The following is a 16,237-nucleotide window of genomic DNA, read 5'->3' as shown; positions in this document are numbered from 1 at the left end:
GATCATCAACTCGGTGAAAGACGCGCTTTGGTCTGCCCGAAACTTGTTGGTCTTCCAGCACAAAGAGTTGTCCCCGACCGATTGCTGCGGACTGGCACAATCCAAAGTCCAGGACTACATGCTGAGGGACGCACTAAAGCTTGGGGCAGCTGCCGCAAAGGCGCAATGGGGAAGGGTCGCTGTCTAAGACCTTTCTGCCACAGCGCACCGAGAGACTGGGAACTGTTTAGAGTCCCTCGGGCTGTACAGCTCAAAATGAAAGACTGTAAATGATTGTAATATTGTTTGTACTGATGCACCTGGTGATACATTTTGTAAAAGTTTAACCGGATTGTACCCTTGTAATGGTGTTTTTGAAATGGTTTGGAATGTGATTGAAGATATTTTATGAATAAAGTATATTTTTGCGAAAAAAAAAGTCACTTTCTCCCAGCTGGCACTGATGTGTCGCTGGCGAGTCAGGAGGCAATCTTCGCCATCGGCAAAGCCACGGAGCTGTTTGTTGAAGTGATCGCAAAGGATGCGTACACATCCGCATTACAGGGAAAGCGGAAAACCATCCAACGGAAGGACGTAGATAATGCAGTTGATGCCATAGATGAATTTGCATTTTTGGAAGGAACTCTGGATTGAAATGGAGCCGAGCTTCACTAGAGGCCAAATTAACTATAGATGGAGAGCTGTGTTCAGAGATTCTCACTATATAAGTGTATGTACATTTTGTATAATTTATAAAAAGGTGTTCTACCTGTTGAGTAATTGAATGTTTACAGATTAAATAACTACATAGAAAAAAAAAAGTCACTTTCTCCCAGCTGGCTTTTACTGTGGTGCCAGGGCAAGGGCTCTGGTGTGGGGGCTGGGAGGGTTGGGTGCGAAGCAGCACACGCTAAAGGAATTACAGAAACACATGCTGGGGGTGGGCCAAGCACTTGGAAAAGCTTGTCAAATGTGAGCATCCTTACCCAGCTGAGACAATTCAGCAGCTGCCCCATTGAAATGTTTGGAGCCAGGTCTCTGTAGCTTTTTCTGCCCACTCAAGCAATGCAAAAGCATGGAAGTACCACCAAATGCTGTAGAACTTTTCGCCACTTGGGTGCAGACTGCAAATTAATGTGCGTTTTAGGGGGCAGCAGAACCATTGGTCAACTGGGCAAGTTGTAGAATCTCCATGGCCATGGTGCAGTTACTGGTGGAGGCACTCACAGGTTTGGACCTGTATCCATTATGGTTTAAGCTTATAGCGCAGCCTCGCAGAGCGGGTTAGGAGAATGCCTGCACCTGAACTGAGAGCATAGCATACAGTCCAATGGCTGAAGCAGCTGCCAATTGGTCAAGTGGAGCGGAGGAGGGTGGGGTTTCAGACAGCCATGAAGCGCACTATACACTGACCATCCAAGCAGTGGCCAGCACTCTCCTGCATGTGTGAAGGGGCCTTCAGACTTAACCAAGAGATGTTCTTGATACAACCATGTTAACCCATGCAGCTCTTTGACCCTGTAAAGAGGAGAACATCAGGATCATGGAGCCTGGTGATTTTGCGGTATGCCCAATGGCTTACAGGGAACAGGGAAGGAGAGTACGGTGGAGGCACATGGCTAGGTAAAGGGTGGAGCACCTCCTTCGAGATGAAGGGGGCAACAGGGCTGCTGTGCACGGAGCTGAAGATTCACAGAAAGCTGTCACTTGTTGGTGCTTCACTAGACCCCAGCTTTATAGAAGGTGCTTGTCGTTCCTGCAGATGACTGAGAGCCAGCGTCACCAAAGACTGCGCATGTCTAGGGAACTGGTCAGTCACATATGACACCACCTGCAGGGGACATGGAGGGCATCCACTGCCAGTTGCCATGAAAGTGACCACTGTGCTTAATTTTTATGTCCAGGGCTCCACAGGTGAACTGTGTAGGATCTTGCAAGCCGCCATGCACAAATGTATTCAGGAGATCACAGACGCCATCTTTGCAAAGGCACAGAACTTTGTTCATTTTGATTGGGATCAGGAAAGCCAGGATGCAAGACCACTGGGATTTACGCAGACCTGTGGTTTTCCACAGGTGCTGGGTGCAATCAACTGCACTCGCGTGGCACTTAGATCTCCATGACAACAAGCAGTCAACTACATCAACTGCAAGGGCTTCCACTCGATATTCAGCTGGTATGTAACCACCCCAAATGCATCCTGCAGGTCTGCACACGGTTCCTACATCCTTAGCAGGTCTTCCAGGGTTCACAGAGGCTGCAGGATTGGCTCCTCAGGGACAAGGGCTACCCATGACGTGGCTAGCGCCTGTGCGGCGGCCTCAGACTGCAGCAGAGCGATCCGGACTTTGGTGGAGCAAATGATAGGCATTTTGAAAATGAAGTTCTGGTACATTGGCAGGTCTGGTGGACAATACAGTCCCCAGAGAAGACAGTGACAACGATGAGGCCTTCAAAGGCAAGGATGCTGGTGATTACGCTATCGCACTGACCAGATGAGGCAGGCGCATTCGGGAGGCCCTCATAGCTGCAAGATTCGTGAAGGATGATGACACCCTCAGTACTCAGGCTCATGGCATGGAGATGCAACAGCGGCCCTAATAGTCTCTAGATTCTAGGAACATGATGACGACATGCAGTGAGGACGCCCTACAGATCTTCACATTGCCTCTGTGAATGTCAGACTCCTCCTGTCTGGCTGAGGACAGCTCACTCACGCTCTGTGATCAGGGTCATATCATGGAGAAACAATCGTGAAATTTTAAATGCACCTGATCCTTTGTCAGCCTTCAGCACCCTACCCCTTTAGGAGCACAGCATCACTGATCACAGGTGCTGAAGAGATGGCAGGGGGCCAACCTCATCTCAAAGGTGCTGAGAGCACACAGAGAATGAGGGAACTCTGACACCTGCCCATAACATTCAGGCAGCAATAACAAGCAGGCATCACTGATGTGTCCAGTGGGTGTGAAGCCGGACCCTCACTTCGGTCTGAAGGCTACACACAGCACAGGGAAGAGACCCTGGACTGAGACTCCTGCCTTTTTCTTATGCAGGAACCATGATTTCACGTCTGAGTGACACGAACACCAATCATCAGAACAAGGAGACATTCTTGGGAGTTTATTGACAATAATAAACATTATGTACAAGTGATTAACACCCGCATGCAGGCTCCAAAAGAATTACATCATCTTAACCTTCCTCACCTTGCCACTACATCTCGGTGCTCCCCTGACATCCACAGTGGAGGTGGAGGCAGCCTTCTGACTGCTATGCCCTGTCTGTGATGACCTTTGCAGGCATCTTCTGGAGGCCGAGACCTGAAGGGTCCCGGCCTGCTTTGGATTTCCTGCTGTGTGCCAGCTGCACCCTTCTCGACCTTTCAGAGGAAGAGGGGATTTGGATCAGCGAGGCATTCCCAGTCACTTAGGTGGATGGCCCCAGGGAGTCTAGCTGCTGATCCTGCTCCTCCTGATGGCGCCTGGCTGAGTCCTCGAGAAGAGGCAGCTGGAGTGAGATTGAGCTGCCCTGCACCCCTCTCGCGTACACACTATTGGGGGCCAAGGTCTCCATGGCAGCCGCCCTCCTACCAGTGTTGACCTGGGTGCATTGGCATGCCGGTGCTATCATCGCGGATTGAAGACGGGCAGACTCCTCCATCATGCCTTGCAATCTTGAGAAGTGCGGCGAACATCCCTTCCTGATGTTCCTGCGATTGCCTTTGCAGCTCCAGCAACTGATTGAGGACCAAGTCTAGAGGCTCATCATCTGACTCAGACTCAGATTCCTTGCCTCCAGCAGCCCCCTGAGTGCCGGTGACCAATGAGGTCCCTGCCTTTGCCTGCTGCGGAACAGATTGTGTGGTGTGCTCACCAGATTGGGATCCCAAGGCTACTCTACATCTAGGTCCCTATGTGTGTCGCTATGCTGGTGGAGGGTGTAGGTGAGCGCCATGATGGGTCTTGAATTGTGCTGCGCTCAGGGTCCTCCTTCCAGGGGTCATCAGTGCTGGGGTAGAGGTCATGGTTGCCTGAGGGCGACATGTTTGGTGTACCTAGGAGAAAAAATGGAGATTATTGGTTCTTGACAGCCATGTTGAACACAGAATGGAAGAGCAGCTTTGAGAGAGGGGTGATGTGATGCAGGATCCTCGTGGGTGTTCACTGCCAACCTCACCATCACCACAGGAACGGTCGACATCCTCTCCGTCCAGCTGTGGCGCTCCACTCTCGAATGGAGTGAGGACCTTGATGTCTGGCACTTCACCCCCAGTCTGGGACCTCTCCTGGTGATTGTGTGCAATATGTCTGCATAAAGACAAATTGAGAGTGTGAGCAAGGCGCATGGCAGGCCAAATGAGAAGGATGGTAGGCATGAGCATGTGCTGAGTGAGGCCTTGGATAGGATGAGTCAGTCTCCAGAGGCGATGAGGCCAAATGGTGATGAGGGTGTGTGTAAGAGAGAGAGAGGTGATGTCCCTTCAGCCGGTTATGAGTAGATGCCAGTGATCAGTGAGCTTGCACACGAGCAGGGGAGAGACTTCATCCTGAGTGAGACACAGGCAGAGTGAGGTATTGGCAATTTGGTGCACAGTGGGAATTCAGTGCAGAGGGGAAGAGGTGCTCTTTGCAATTTTTCTTTGCTATCCAACTTCTTAAATCTTCAGAGACTAGTCTTGCCCTGCTACAGCAGTAGAGGCTACAAGGGAGAGAAATGACTGGTAAGTAGTGGGTAAGGTTGGGCAAGTATTTACTACTTTTATCGCTTATTGTTTAAGGTCTTTTTTGTGGTTTATAGTTTGTATATTCTGTAGTAATGAGGATCAGGAAAGAATGGCCCGAGAGTAATTGATATAAAAGGTTTAATTTAAAGGGATAAGTCATGGCAGGAGAGCTCAAAGCCATGGTGTGCTCCTCGTGCTCCATGTGGGAAGCCGGGAACATTTCCAGTGCCTGGGACCAGCATGTGTGCAGGAAGTGTGTCCAGCTGCAGCTCCTGGAAGCTCGGGTTTCAGAGCTGGAACGGCGGCTGGGGACACTGTGGAGCATCCACGAGTCTGAGAGCATTGTGGATACCACGTTTAGAGAGGTGGTCACACCGCAGTTGAAGGGACTTGAGGAAGGAAGGGAATGGGTGACCACCAGGCAGTCCAAGAGAAACAGGCAGGTAGTTCAGGAGTCCCCTGGGGTCCCGCTCGCAAATCGGTATTCCATTTTGGAGGCTGATGAGGGCGCTGGTTCCTCCAGGGAGTGCAGACAGAACCAAGCTTCTGGCACCACAAGCAGCCTGTCTGTACAGGAGGGGAGAAAGGGAGGAAGAGCAATAGTAATGGGGGATTCTATAGTCAGGGGAACAGATAGGCGCTACTGTGGCCATCAACGTGACTCCAGGATGGTGTGTTGCCTCCCTGGTGCCAGGGTCCGGGATGTCACTGAACTGCTGCAGGGCATCCTGAAGGGGGAGGGTGATAAGGCAGAGGTCATGGTACATGTTGGTACCAATGACATAGGTAGAAAGAGGGATGAAGTCTTGCATCAGTAATTCAGGGAGTTAGGCAGTAGCCTGAAAAGCAGGACCTCTCAAGTTGTAATCTCTGGATTACTCCCGGTGCCACAGAAATAGGAGAATAGTGCAGATAAATACGTGGCTTAAGAGTTGGTGCAGGAGGGAGGATTTTAGATTCCTGGATCACTGGGTCCGTTTCTGGGGAAGGTGGGACCTGTATAAGCGGGACGGTCTACACCTGAACCAGAGCGGGACTAATACCCTTGCGGGCGGGTTTTCTAGTGTTGTTGGGAGGAGTTTAAACTAATTTGGTAGGGGGAGGGGACACAGACTGTTAGTAGAATAGGGACATGTCCTAATACAGTAAAACAATCAAGTCAGAGGGAGTACAGTTGCTTTTAGTTTCAAGGGAGTAAGGCAAGGCTGGATGGCCTCTACTTTAATGCCAGGAGTATTACAGGTAAAACGGATGAGTTAAGGGTGAGGATTGACACGTGGAATTGTGATACAGTAGCCATCACAGAGACGTGGTTGAGGGAGGGGCAGGATTGGCAGCTCAACATTCTGGGATATAGAATCTTCAGGCGAGACAGGGGAGGGGGTAAAAGAGGAGGAGACATTGCATTATTAGTTAAGGAGTCAGTTACTGCAGGAAAGAGAGATGATATAGAACCATAGAACCATAGAACACTACAGCACAGAAAACAGGCCATTCAGCCCTTCTAGTCTGTGCCGAAATATTATTCCACTAGTCCCATTGACCTGCACCTAGTCCATAACCCTCCAGACCTCTCCCATCCATGTATCTATTCAATTTATTCTTAAAACTTAAGAGTGAGCCCGCATTTACCACATCAGATGGTAGCTCGTTCCACACTCTCATCACTCTCTGAGTGAAGAAGTTCCCCCTAATGTTCCCCCTAAACCTTTCCCCTTTCACCCTAAAGCCATGTCCTCTCATGTTTATTTCTCCTAATCTAAGTGGAAAGAGCCTACTCGCATTGACTCTGTCTATACCCCTCACAATTTTGTAAACTTCTATCAAATCTCCCCTCATTCTTCTACGCTCCAAGGATTAAAGTCCTAATCTGTTTAATCTTTCCCTGTAAAGATTCTATATCCCAGAATGTTGAGCTGCCAATCCTGCCCCTCCCTCAATCACGTCTCTGTGATGGCTACTGTATCACAATTCCACGTGTCACTCCTTAGGACCCGGCAACATCCTAGTAAATCTTCTCTGCACTCTCTCAATCTTACTGATATCCTTCCTGTAGTTAGGCAACCAGAACTGCACACAATACTCCAAAGTTGGCCTCACCAATGTCTTATACAACCTCACCATAACATCCCAACTCCTATACTCAATACTTTGATTTATGAAGGCCAGTATGCCAAAAGCTTTCTTTACAACCTTGTCTACCTGTGACGCCACTTTCAGGGAATTATGTATCTGAACTCCCAGATCCCTTTGTTCCTCTGCACTCCTCAGTGCCCTACCATTTACTGTGTATGTCCTACCTTGGTTTGACCTTCCAAAATGTAACACCTCACACTTTTCCGCATTAAATTCCATCTGCCATTTTCTGGCCCATTTTTCCAGTTGGTCCAGATCTCTCTGCAAGCTTTGAAAGCCTTCCTCGCTGTCCACAACGCCTCCAATCTTAGTGTCATCAGCAAACTTGCTGATCCAATTCACCACATTATCATCCAAATCATTGATATAGACAACAAACAACAATGGTCCCAGCACAGATCCCTGAGGCACACCACTAGTCACAGACCTCCAATCTGAGAAGCAATCATCCACTACCACTCTCTGTCTTCTCCCACACAGCCAATTTCGAATCCAGTTTACAACCTCTCCATGGATACCAAGTGTCTGAACCTTCTGAACTAACCTCCCATGTGGGACCTTGTCAAAGGCCTTACTAAAGTCCATGTAGACAACATCCACGGCCTTTCCTTCATCTACTTTCTTGGTAACCTCCTCGAAAAACTCTACAAGGTTCGTTAAACACGACCTACCACGCACAAAGCCATGCTGACTATCCTTAATCAGCCCTTGGCTGTCCAAATAATTATATATCCGATCTCTCAGAACACCTTCCAATAATTTACCTACTACTGACGTCAGGCTCACTGGCCTGTAATTACCTGGATTACTTTTGGAGCCTTTTTTAAACAACGGAACAACATGAGCTACCCTCCAATCCTCCGGCACCTCACCCGTGGCTAAGGGCATTTTAAATATTTCTGCCAGGGCCCCTGCAATTTCTACACTAATCTCCCTCAAGGTCCAAGGGAATATCATGTCAGGCCCGGTGGCTTTATCTACCTTTATTCGCTGTAAGGCAGCAAGCACCTCCTCATTAATCTCTATATGTTCCATGACACTACTGCTTGTTTCCCTTCCTTCCTTTTGCACTATGCCAGTTTCCTGAGTAAATACTGATGCAAAAAACTGTTTAAGACCTCCCCCATCTCATGAGGCTCCACACATAGACGACCACTCTGATCTTCAAGGGGACCAATTGTGTCCCTTACTATCCTTTTATTCTTAATATACTTGTAGAAACCCTTCGAGTGTACCTTCACATTATCTGCCAAAGCAACCTCATGTCTTCTTTTCGCCTTCCTGATTTCCTTTTTTAGTATTTTCTTACATTTTCTATACTCTACAAGTACCTCATTTGCTCCTTGTTGCCTATACCTGCTATACACCTCTCTCTTCTTCTTAACCAGATCGCCAATATCCCTTGAAAACCAAGGTTCCCTATGCCTGTTAACTTTGCCTTTAATCCTGACAGGAACATGCAAACTCTGCACTCTCAAAATTTCGCCTTTGAATGCCTTCCACTTACTGAACACATCCTTGCTAGAAAACAACTTATCCCAATCCACTCTTCCTAGATCCTTTCTCATTTCCACAAAATTGGCCTTTCTCCAATTTAGAATCTCAACTCGAGGACCAGACCTATCCTTATCCATAATTAGCTTAAAACTAATGACATTGTGGTCACTGGACCCAAAATGTTCGCCTACACATACTTCTGTCACCTGACCTGTCTGGTTCCCTTGGAGTTGGCATCGAATGAAGCTTTGTGGGTAGAGCTTAGGAATAAAAATGGGGCAGCCACATTGTTAGGTGTTTATTATAGACCCCCAGATAGTCAGCGGGAAACTGAGGAGCAAATATGTGCACAATTTGCGGAGTTGTGTAAAAACAATAACTATATGGTAATTATATTAGGTGATTTCAACTTTCCCAACATTAATTGGGATAGACATAGTGTTAAGGGCTTGGATGGAGTGGATTTCTTGAAATGCGTACAGGAGAACTTTTTAGGTCAATATGTAGAGGGTCCAACAAGGGACAGCGCATTATTGGACCTAATTCTGGGGAATGAAGCCGGACAGGTGGCTGAGGTGGTGGTGGGCGAGCATTTTAGTGACAGCGACCACAACATGGTACAATTTAAAACAAAAACAAAAACACCTGGGAAAACTCAGCAGGTCTGGCAGCATCTGCGGAGAGGAACACAGTTAACGTTTTGAGTCCGAATGACCCTTCAACAGAACTAGGTTCTTCTAGTTCTGTTGAAGGGTCATTCGGACTCGAAACGTTAACTGTGCTCCTCTCCGCAGATGCTGCCAGACCTGCTGAGTTTTCCCAGGTGTTTTTGTTTTTGTTTTGGATTTCCAGCATCCGCAGTTTTTTGCTTTTATCTTGGTACAATTTAAGCTTGTTATGGACAAATTGCAAAAAATGTTTTGGATTGGGGGAGAGCGGATTTTAGTAAAATAAGGCAGGATCTGGTCAAGATAGACTGGGAACAGCTACTTGTGGGGAAATCTACAGAAGAGCAGTGGGGGGCGTTCAAAAAGGGAATGGGGAGGGTACAGGTTCAACATGTTCCCTCTAGAGGGTGATAGGAAGGTGTAAGAAACCCAGAGAACCATGGATGACCAGAGATATTCAGGATAAGATGAGAAGGAAAAAAGAGGCTTTTAGAAGGTACGAGGAGAGCAGATCAGCAGAGGCATTAGTGGAGTACAGAAAGTGCAGGGTGGAGCTTAAGAAAGCAATTCGGAGAGCAAAGAAGGGAGACGAGATAAGCTCTGGCTGATAAAAGTTGGGAAAATCCCAAGATATTCTATAAGTATAAGTAAATGTGGTATCAATGGAAAGAGGATAACCAGGGAAAGAGTAGGGTCCATTAGGGACCAAGGGGGCAATCTATGGGTGGAGCCAGAGGGCATCGGTAGAGTGTTGAATGAATACTTCACATCCGTCTTCACTCAAGAGAATGAGGATGAAGGTATGGAACTCGGGGAGAGAGACTGCGAGGTTCTTGAGCAAATTGATATAGGAAGTGACAAGGTATTGGAGGTGTTGGCAGGCTTAAAAATGGACAAATCTCCAGGTCCGTATGATTTGTGTCCCAGACTGCTGAGGGAGGCAAGGGAGGAGATTGCAGAGGCTCTGACCCAAATTTTTAATTCCATTCTGGCCACGGGGGAGGTGCCAGCGGACTGGAGAACAGCTAATGTGGTTCTATTTAAGAAGGGTTGTAGAGATAAGCGAGAGAACTACAGACCAATGAGTCTCATGTCAGTGGTAGGGAAACTATTGGAGAAAATTCTGAAGGAGAGTATCTATCTCTACTTGGAGAGGCAAGGGTTGATCAGGGATAGTCAGCATGGCTTTGTCAGAGGGAGGTCATGCCTAACAAATTTGAATGAATTTTTTGAGGAGGTGACCAGGTGTGTAGATGAGGGTAGTGTAGTTGATGTAGTTTATATGGATCTCAGCAAAGCCTTTGACAAGGTCCCACATGGGTAACTTATAAGGAAGAAAAATGCACATGGGATACAGGGTAATTTGATAAAGTGGATTCAAAATTGGCTTAGTTGTAGGAGACAGAGGGTGATGACAGAAGGCTTCTTTAGTGACTGGAAGCCTGTGTCCAGTGGCGTACCACAGGGATCTGTGCTGGGTCCCCTATTATTTGTCATTTATATAAATGACATAGATGACTATATGGGGGGGTAGGATTAGTAAGTTTGCGGATGACACAACGATTGGCCGAGTGGATAATAGTGAGGTTGAGTGTCTTGGGCTGCAAGTAGATATTGACGGGATGGGCAAATAGGCAGGTAAGCAGCAGATGGAATTTGACCCTGAAAAGTGTGAGGTGATACACTTTGGAAGGAGTAATTTGACAAGGAAGTATTCAATGAACGGCATGACACTAAGAAGTTCTGAGGAACAAAGGGACCTTGGCGTGTGTGTCCATAGATCTCTGAAGGCAGAGGGGCATGTTCGTGGGGTGGTGAAAAAGGCATATGGGACACTTGTCTTTATTAGTCGAGGCATAGATTACAAAAGTAGGGAGGTCATGTTGGAGTTGTATAGAATCTTGGTGAGGCCACAGCTGGAGTACTGTGTGCAGTTCTGGTCGCCACATTATAGGAAGGATGTGATTGCACTGGAGAGGGTGCAGAGGAGATTCACCAGGATGTTGCCTGGGATGAAACATTTAAGTGATGAAAAGAGGTTGGATAGACTTGGGTTGTTTTTGTTGGAGCAGAGAAGACTGAAGGACGATCTGATCGAGGTGCTCAAGATTATGAGGTTCATGGACAGGGTGGATAGGGAGCAGCTGTTCCCCTTAGTTGAAGGGTCAGTTACAAGGGAACACAAGTTCAAGGTGAGGGGCAGGAGGTTTAGGGGGGATGTGAGGAAAATCTTTTTTACCCAGAGGGTGGTGACGGTCTGGAATGCGCTGCCTGGGAGGATGGTGGAGGCAGGTTGCCTCACATCCTTTAAAAAGTACCTGGATGAGCACTTGGCACATCATAACATTCAAGGCTATGGGCCAAGTGCTGGTAAATGGGATTAGGTAGGTAGGTCAGGTGTTTCTCACGTGTCGGTGCAGACTTGATGGGCCTAAGGGCCTCTCCTGCACTGTGATTCTGTGATGGGCTTGTGAGTGGGTGAGTTGAGATTGATGAGATGGTTGCCTTACCTTGGCAGCACGGATGAGATCACTCATCCGTTTTCTGTACTTATTGGCTGTCCTCTTGTGTGCAATGTTGGCACTGACCATCCCTGCCATTGCCTCCCAAGCCAGAGTGGTCTCTTGTTGGTCCTCCTGCAGCCAGAGTGGGGGTAGAGGACTTTGTGGCAGTGCTCCACAGTATCCAGAAGATGTCCCAGGGATGTGTCACTGATTCAGGAGGCTGCAATTGTCCTGGCTTTTGGGGCCCTGTTTTCAGTGGAGCAGTGCTGGGCTGTAAGCATTGAGAAGTGTGTGTGCGGCTGCATTTTAAACATGGCACCCAGCATGAGGAAGCGGCAAGCTAAAGGCATAGTAGGCCAATAAGAGCCCTGCCACCAGCAATCGGCGTGTTTTCCCATGACTGCATAATTTGAGGCAGGAAGGGGATGATAAGGCACGTAAATCCACCATTGAGGCCGGTAGGCAAAACTTTCTATGCCTGCTACCACACTTTGTACAAATCTGGGAAGATTCCGCCTTCGTCATTTTTTGCTGTTTTTTGCTGGACATTCTGTTCAGTCTTCTGACCTGCTATCTTTGCACAATTTTATGTGTTTTTCCTTTAAGTTTGATACTATCTTTAATTTTTGTGGTTAGCCACAGGTGATGGATCCTCCCCTTGGAATTTTTCTCTTTTTGTTGGAATGTATCTATTCTGTGTATTCTGAAATACCCCCTTAAGTGCCTGCGATTGACCCATCCCTGTAATCTAAACTGCCTGTTCACTTTTGCTAGTTCTGCTTTCATGACCTCATAATTGCCCTTATTTAAATTTAAAATATTAATCTTAGACTGATTGAATTTTATAATCATATTATGATCACTGCCACATAGGAGGTGCCTTCACTATGGATTAATTAATTAATCCTATCTCATGGCACAATACCAGGTCTAGTATAGCCTGATTGGTTCTAGAATGTGCTGATGTAAGAAATTATCCAGAAAATATTCCATGAATTTGTCATCTATGCTACTTTCTGGTTGCATGTTGCAGTCTACATGTAGATTACAACCCCTCATGATAAACCACCATACTTTCTGACAAGCTCCCGCTATTTCTTATGTGATTACTGTTAGGGGGCCTGAACCACTCCCACAAGCAACTTCTTGCCTTTATCATTGCTCATCTCTACCCAAACCATTTCTTTCTCCTGCTTTCCTGAACTTAGGCCATCCCTCTCTACTGAATTAGTGTCATCTTTAGTTAACAGCGCCACCCCTCCACCTTTTCCTAACTTGCTAAAAGTCACATATCCTTCAATATTCAGGTCCCAATCTACCCATCCTGTAGCCATGTCTCTGTAATGGCTATTAGTGCAAATAGAGATAAATAAGTATGATCTATCAGTTCATCTATATTGTTTTGAATGCCATGTGCATTCAGATACAGAGCCTTAAGTTTTGTCCTTTCATTATTTTTGTAACTTCTAGCCATATTTATTGGTTCACTCTTAGACGTAGACTTATACTCTCTGTCCCTTCCTGTCATTTGCCCAAGTCTGATCTAGACTCATGCAAAGACCAGACCAGATAAAAGCAGTAGATTTCCTTCTATAAAAGACATTAGTCAACCAATTTGGTTTTTGGAAAACTCCTGATTTTTTCATAGTCCCCATTACTGATCATTATCTTTAGTTTTCTTCCAGGCCCTTGGTGATTATGTGCTGAACCATGGCTAAATGCTATGATTTTTTTTGTTACAGTTGAGGAGGCAGGCCCTGTGTCTACCTCAGATGGAATGGAGATCAAATCCTGTGCTATTGGTGTTAATCTGATCTACATTTTAGCCAACTGAGCTAACCCCACCCCTTCCCCCCCCCAAAACCTATTCCAATTTACCTCATGACTGTGGCACAGCCAAAAGGCAGGCAAACTGCATCACTGGACCTTAGTGGATCCTGCAGCCTGCTTGCATTTGGACATAAGGCCCAAAGTGAAATTTGGTCAGATCCTCTGGCACACTTGTTGTGCATTGCAAGAATTGTGACTGCTTTGGGTGAATAGAGTTTCAGCACAAAATAAATTTACTACAGTTGAAGCAAGAGAGATATTGTCATAAATGCTGAACATAACAAGATGGTTCTGTTTTGAAATATACCTGAAACTTGGAGACATGTGCATGTGATCTGGTTGTCATGGGGAGAGGAACTTACAACCCCATTAAAATGTGAAACCTTTGACTCAGAAGCTTTAACTGTGAGGAAAACATGTAATTATTTTAAAATGTTTGGTAATCTGTAATCGTTTCTAAAAAGGTTGAAAAGCAACTTCTATAACTTTTGGATCGTGAGAAATACTGGCTCATGTGACCTGGTGACATTGATCTGGAAGCGGTACCTATAGAAAGGAAGTTAAAATACAGAAGCATATGTGGCATACAGACAGAAAGAGAAGCAGCAATAGAAGAGCTGGAAGAGAGTTGAGAAGGTTCCGAGAACAAGTGTGCGAAACAGGTAAGATGGCACATTGTCCCCATTACTGATTTTTATCTTGAGTTTTCTGTTCAAAGGCTGGTCCTTGGTGATTATGTGCTGAACCACAGCTAAGTGCTGTGATTTTCTTTTTGTTACGGCACAGAGGCAGGCCCTAAGTCTATCTCGGGATGGTTTTCGTTGAATCTTCGCAAGCAACAGCTTCAGCAAAATCTTTGAAGTCTGAAACTGGGACCCTACAGGTGGAGTGGACTGGCTAGTAAAAGTGCAATAGTCTCTGTATCTGCTATTCCATGTGTAATTAATAGTTCATACCGACTGTGATTTGCCTGTTAATTTATGTTTAATTTTCATTGATTCTGACTCATGGTAAAATAAAAGTTAGAAAAAGTGAAACCTTGTCTTATAATTTCTTATCTCTTACCTTCTGACTTTGGCAATGAATTTTTGCTTAGTACCTAAATTTATTGAGGAGGGAGTGGACTATGCTACAAACTGTTTGCTAGGGAAAGTTTTCTAAGTGTACTCAATTCTTTCAGCAGAACACTTGTGAGATTATGAGGAAGTAAAAATCGCACTGCTCAATGCTTACAAGTTGGTGCTGGCAGCCTATAGGAAGAAATTTGAGAAAGAAAGTGGATCAGATCTATGTAGAATTTGCCAGAGAAAGAATTGGCATTTAATATGTGGTACAGGACGTTGAAGGTGGAAAAGAACTTCGATAACCTTGGAGGTGATGTTGGTGAGGAGTTCAAAAATAGTGTCCCTTTGGAATTTAAGGTCTCGCCTGAAGGACCTCAAAGTTCATAAAATCAGAGAAACCTCAGTAATGGCAGACAATTACAGTAGAGGCTACAAGGGAAAGGAATCACTGGTAAGTAGTGGATAAGGTATTTACTACTTTAATCGCTTATAGTTTAAGGTCCTTTTGTGGTTTACAGCTTACACATTCTACAGTAACAAGGATCAGGAAAGAAGGGCCCTAGAGTAATTGACTTAAAAGGTTTAATTTAAAGGGATAAGTCATGGCAGGAGAGCTCAAAGCCGTGGTGTTCTCCTCATGCTCCATGTGGAAAGCCAGGGACATTTCCAGTGCCCGGGACCAGGATGTGTGCAGGAAGTGTGTCCAGCTGCAGCTCCTGGAAGCTTGAGGTTCAGAGCTGGAACGGCAGCTGGGGACACTGTGGAGAATCCGCGAGTCTGACAGCATCGTGGATAACACGTTTAGAGAGATGGTCACACCGAAGATGAAGGGACTTGAGGAAGGAAGGGAATAGGTGACCACCAGGCAGTACAAGAGAAACAGGCAGGTAGTTCAGGAGTCCCCTGGGGGCCTGCTCACAAATTGGTATTCCATTTTGGAGGCTCCAGGGAGTGCGGACAGAGCCGAGCTTCTGGCACCACAAGCAGCCTGTCTGTACAGGAGGGGAGGAAGGGAGGAAGAGCAATAGAAATAGGGGATTTTATAGTCAGGGGAACAGATAGGTGCTACTGTGGCCGTCAACATGACTCCAGGATGGTATACTGCCTCCCTGGTGCCAGGGTCCGGGATGTCACTGAACAGCTGCAGGGCATTCTGAAGGGGGAGAGTGATAAGGCAGAGGTCATGGTACACGTTGGTACCAATGACATAGGTAGAAAGAGGGATGAGGTCTTGCATCAAGAATTCAGGGAGTTAGGCAGTAGACTAAAAAGCAAGACCTCTCAGGTTGTAATCTCTGGATTATTCCCAGTGCCACGTGCTAGCGAGCTCAGAAATAGGAGAATAGCGCAGATGAATACGTGGCTTAAGAGTTGGTGCAGGAGGGAGGGTTCTAGATTCCTGGATCACTGGGACCGTATCTGGGGAAGGTGGGACCTGTACACCTGAACCAGAGCAGAACTAACATCCTTGCGGGCGGGTTTGCTAGTGCTGTTAGGAGGAGTTTAAATTAATTCAGCAGGGGGAGGGGACACAGAATGTTAGCAGAATAGGGACACATCATAATACAGTAAAACAATTGAGTCAGAGGGTGTACAGTTGCATTAAGCTTCAAAGGAGTAAGGCAAGGCTGGATGGCGTCCGCTTTAATGCCAGGAGTATTACAGGTAAAACGGATGGGTTAAGGGTGAGGATTGACATGTGGAATTGTGATATAGTAGCCATCACTGAGACATGGTTGAGGGAAGGGCAGGATTGGCAGCTCAATATTCCAGGATATAGAGTCTTTAGGGGAGGGGGTAAAAGAGGAGGAGGCATTGCATTATTAGTTAAGA

At 46.5% G+C, this 16,237-nt stretch overlaps 1 protein-coding gene across 1 annotated transcript; it reads left to right on the top strand.

Annotated features, from left to right (window-relative positions):
* The first annotated feature begins 387 nt into the window (after positions 1-387).
* Positions 388-782, top strand: LOC144682432 (DNA polymerase epsilon subunit 4-like). Its single transcript, XM_078544838.1, has one exon. The coding sequence runs from the start codon at positions 388-390 to the stop codon at positions 631-633; it is 246 nt and encodes an 81-aa protein (XP_078400964.1). The 3' UTR covers positions 634-782.
* The last annotated feature ends 15,455 nt before the right edge of the window (positions 783-16,237 follow it).

The sequence above is a fragment of the Cetorhinus maximus genome, chromosome 7 (assembly GCF_964194155.1).
Source record: "Cetorhinus maximus chromosome 7, sCetMax3.hap1.1, whole genome shotgun sequence".
Classification (NCBI taxonomy): Eukaryota; Metazoa; Chordata; class Chondrichthyes; order Lamniformes; family Cetorhinidae; genus Cetorhinus; species Cetorhinus maximus.
The sequence above is the reverse complement of the archived record's forward strand: the minus strand, read 5'-3'. Positions and strand labels throughout refer to the sequence as shown.

What these genes read in the sequence shown, in the direction of transcription:
- LOC144682432 (XM_078544838.1), top strand. Translation starts at nt 388, where the DNA reads ATGAATAAAGTATATTTTTGCGAAAAAAAAAGTCACTTTCTCCCAGCT.